Genomic DNA, 2,500 nt, shown 5'->3' with positions numbered 1-2,500 from the left:
GGTACTCCGGTTTTCCCCTCTCCTCAAAAACCAACATTTGATTTCATTTGCGTTAACTTGTTAATTTCAATTTATGTTGCATGGTTTCTCCCAATTTTCTTCTTGAATACCGAAAGCATTTGCTTTGTTCTGCTTTCCCTGCATAGTTTTAAGCGGCGCAAAAATACCTTTTTATTGGTAATCCCGTACCCATAGGAAACTCGAGTATCTCCAGTGCACAGAACGTATGTGCAAAAATAATGATAGACGCCGTCCTTAAAATAATGTCAAACCGCATCGATTTAATTACATGAAACTTATAAGTAATCCACTTTACTTTACTAGTTTTAACATAAAGACCTAATGTAAGTTGTTTCAACATTTCATCCGCCGTTTGACAGAACTGGGAAACAAGACTTTTCCATAGACACCATGTATTACTTGAAATTTTACAGCAGGCACATTATAAAAGTGTTCAAACGACTCTTTATGGTCAAGACCATCAACAGAAAGAGATGGATAAAGTGACATAATCAGGAATCGTGTATTAAATGATCGCCTTTTTCGTATTACCATTGGATTTCACTGAGTGTAGCTCAAGGTACATGCACTCTCTTTTTTGTAAGAAACTTTTCTATAAGAACGTTGAGGCTGAGATTAACGAAAATTTTGACAACGTATTAAGAACATTCCTCAGGCTGAGTCGATTAAGAACGTTTTTACTTTGCTTATTTGTACTTAAAATGAAAGCATGAAATACAGGTAAATAAATGTAAATTAACCCATAAAGGGAATATTTTGAATAACATAAATATAACAATGGTTTTTTTTTATTGCATGATACACACAGTGCAAAATTCAAGAACATTTAAGAACCTTTTTTAGCTTCACATCGCAAAAATATATAAGAACGTTCAGCCGCAGCTCCAAAATTAGACCTTCTTATAGAAAAAAAAGGGTGTAACTACTCGCTCCGATCCTAAACCAATTTTAACCATGATTTTCCTATAATGGAGGATCCATACGGAAGCCTTCCATCATTTTTCGGATACTTCTGGTCCTTTAACTCAAATAAAGTAAAGGAGCAATATTGGTTTTAGTTTTACAAGCTTCGACTTCCAGGCAGGCCTGTTAACTGCAACAGCTACTGCCAATTACGAGAACTTCGGAAACTCTGCTCCCATCTCTGCGCGAATAGTGTGTGAGTTCTGAACAAGGGATGTGAGATGGGGGTACGTTTTATACTCCTTATTCCTGTGTGCTAGTACAGTGCTGTGACTAGCAGTGGTTCAGTTCAAAACAAACAAATGAGTTAAGTTTATAAATGAGTCCCAGTTATAGAAATTTAGTGCATACTTACTTATGGTCTTCACCCATTTCATCTCTTTTTTCCTCTTCCTTGTCAATTCAGCCAGTTCAGGGTTTAGGTTCTCACCTGGCCAAACGCGGCTGTTTTGAGACCAAGCAATCTTAGCGATGCGGCAGTAGATAAATATCATCGCAAGAAACGGAATACTTACAAAGAAAGTAAAGTTAAAGGCAGCAAAAAATATATGAATTTGAGAGCGTTCACTGGGTACCTCAGCGCAGCCAACCATGGCTGCCAAGAAGGCAGATCGTCCTTTTATTGGAAAAATCCACGGTATGAGTAACGCAGATACTAAAGGAAGCCCCCATGCAACAAGCAAGGCTCGTCTGACCTTTACTTTAGTGACAACGTCCGTGTATCTCATGGAATGAACAATGGCGACGTATCGATCACAGCTGAGAAGGAAAATATGAATGCTACTGATGTACATCAGTGTTCCTTGCAACACGGAGAAATACTGGCATTTAGCACACGCTGCCTCTGTGTTATAAAGCCAGACCAAACGAAAGAGAACAAACGACAAAGAAGCGAGGTCAGCTACTGCCAAGCTGGCAAGGATCAAAGCGCTTGGTCTTCTCTTGAGGGAACGTACGTAAGCTACGGCCAGGCAGACGCATATGTTGCCAAATACGTTTACAAGGAGGATGGGACACAGTACTGCAGTTTCTAAAGCCTTAGTCAGGAGAGATGGAGGCGAAGCACCAGAAACTCCGTCCACGGAACCGTTCATGATGAAACGAGCCCAAAGTGATCTTTTTCAGACCATGCGTAGTTGCTTTATTCGGTCGGTTTCCTTAAGTTTTGAGCCAACAGCAGGTGAAGTTATTTACAAAGGGAACTTGGTTTGAATTTAAAAGGTAAACGGACTCGATCCGTACACATTGATTATAGAAAATGAAAGGTAGATTCTTATTACATAGTAATAATGCAATAACATAGAAGAAGAGCCTGATAAAAGGTCTAGACTTTAAAGGATCTCCGCTGGGCCATCGAGCAAAATTTGGTCTTTTTCAGGCGTTGCTTAGTTTGTTAATTGTTAGCTTTGTCCCGACAGCAGGTGAATTCATTTACAATGGAAACTAGATTTGAAAATAAACGTAATCCTTACAAATTAATTGCAGGAAATAAAAAGTATATTTTTATTACATGGTA

At 38.7% G+C, this 2,500-nt stretch overlaps 1 protein-coding gene across 1 annotated transcript; it reads right to left on the bottom strand.

Moving 5' to 3' along the window:
* Positions 1-1,268: 1,268 nt before the first annotated feature.
* LOC138012193 (histamine H2 receptor-like) lies at positions 1,269-2,078 on the bottom strand. The gene has a single exon (XM_068859127.1). The coding sequence runs from the start codon at positions 2,076-2,078 to the stop codon at positions 1,269-1,271; it is 810 nt and encodes a 269-aa protein (XP_068715228.1).
* Between the last annotated feature and the right edge of the window lie 422 nt (positions 2,079-2,500).

The sequence above is a fragment of the Montipora foliosa genome, chromosome 1, assembly GCF_036669935.1.
Source record: "Montipora foliosa isolate CH-2021 chromosome 1, ASM3666993v2, whole genome shotgun sequence".
NCBI classification, from domain to species: domain Eukaryota; kingdom Metazoa; phylum Cnidaria; class Anthozoa; order Scleractinia; family Acroporidae; genus Montipora; species Montipora foliosa.
Note: the sequence above shows the minus strand (reverse complement) of the source record. Positions and strands in the feature narration are given on the sequence as shown.

Bases quoted from the DNA above. Each gene is read 5' to 3' on its own strand.
- LOC138012193 (XM_068859127.1), bottom strand. From the start codon at position 2,078: ATGAACGGTTCCGTGGACGGAGTTTCTGGTGCTTCGCCTCCATCTCTC.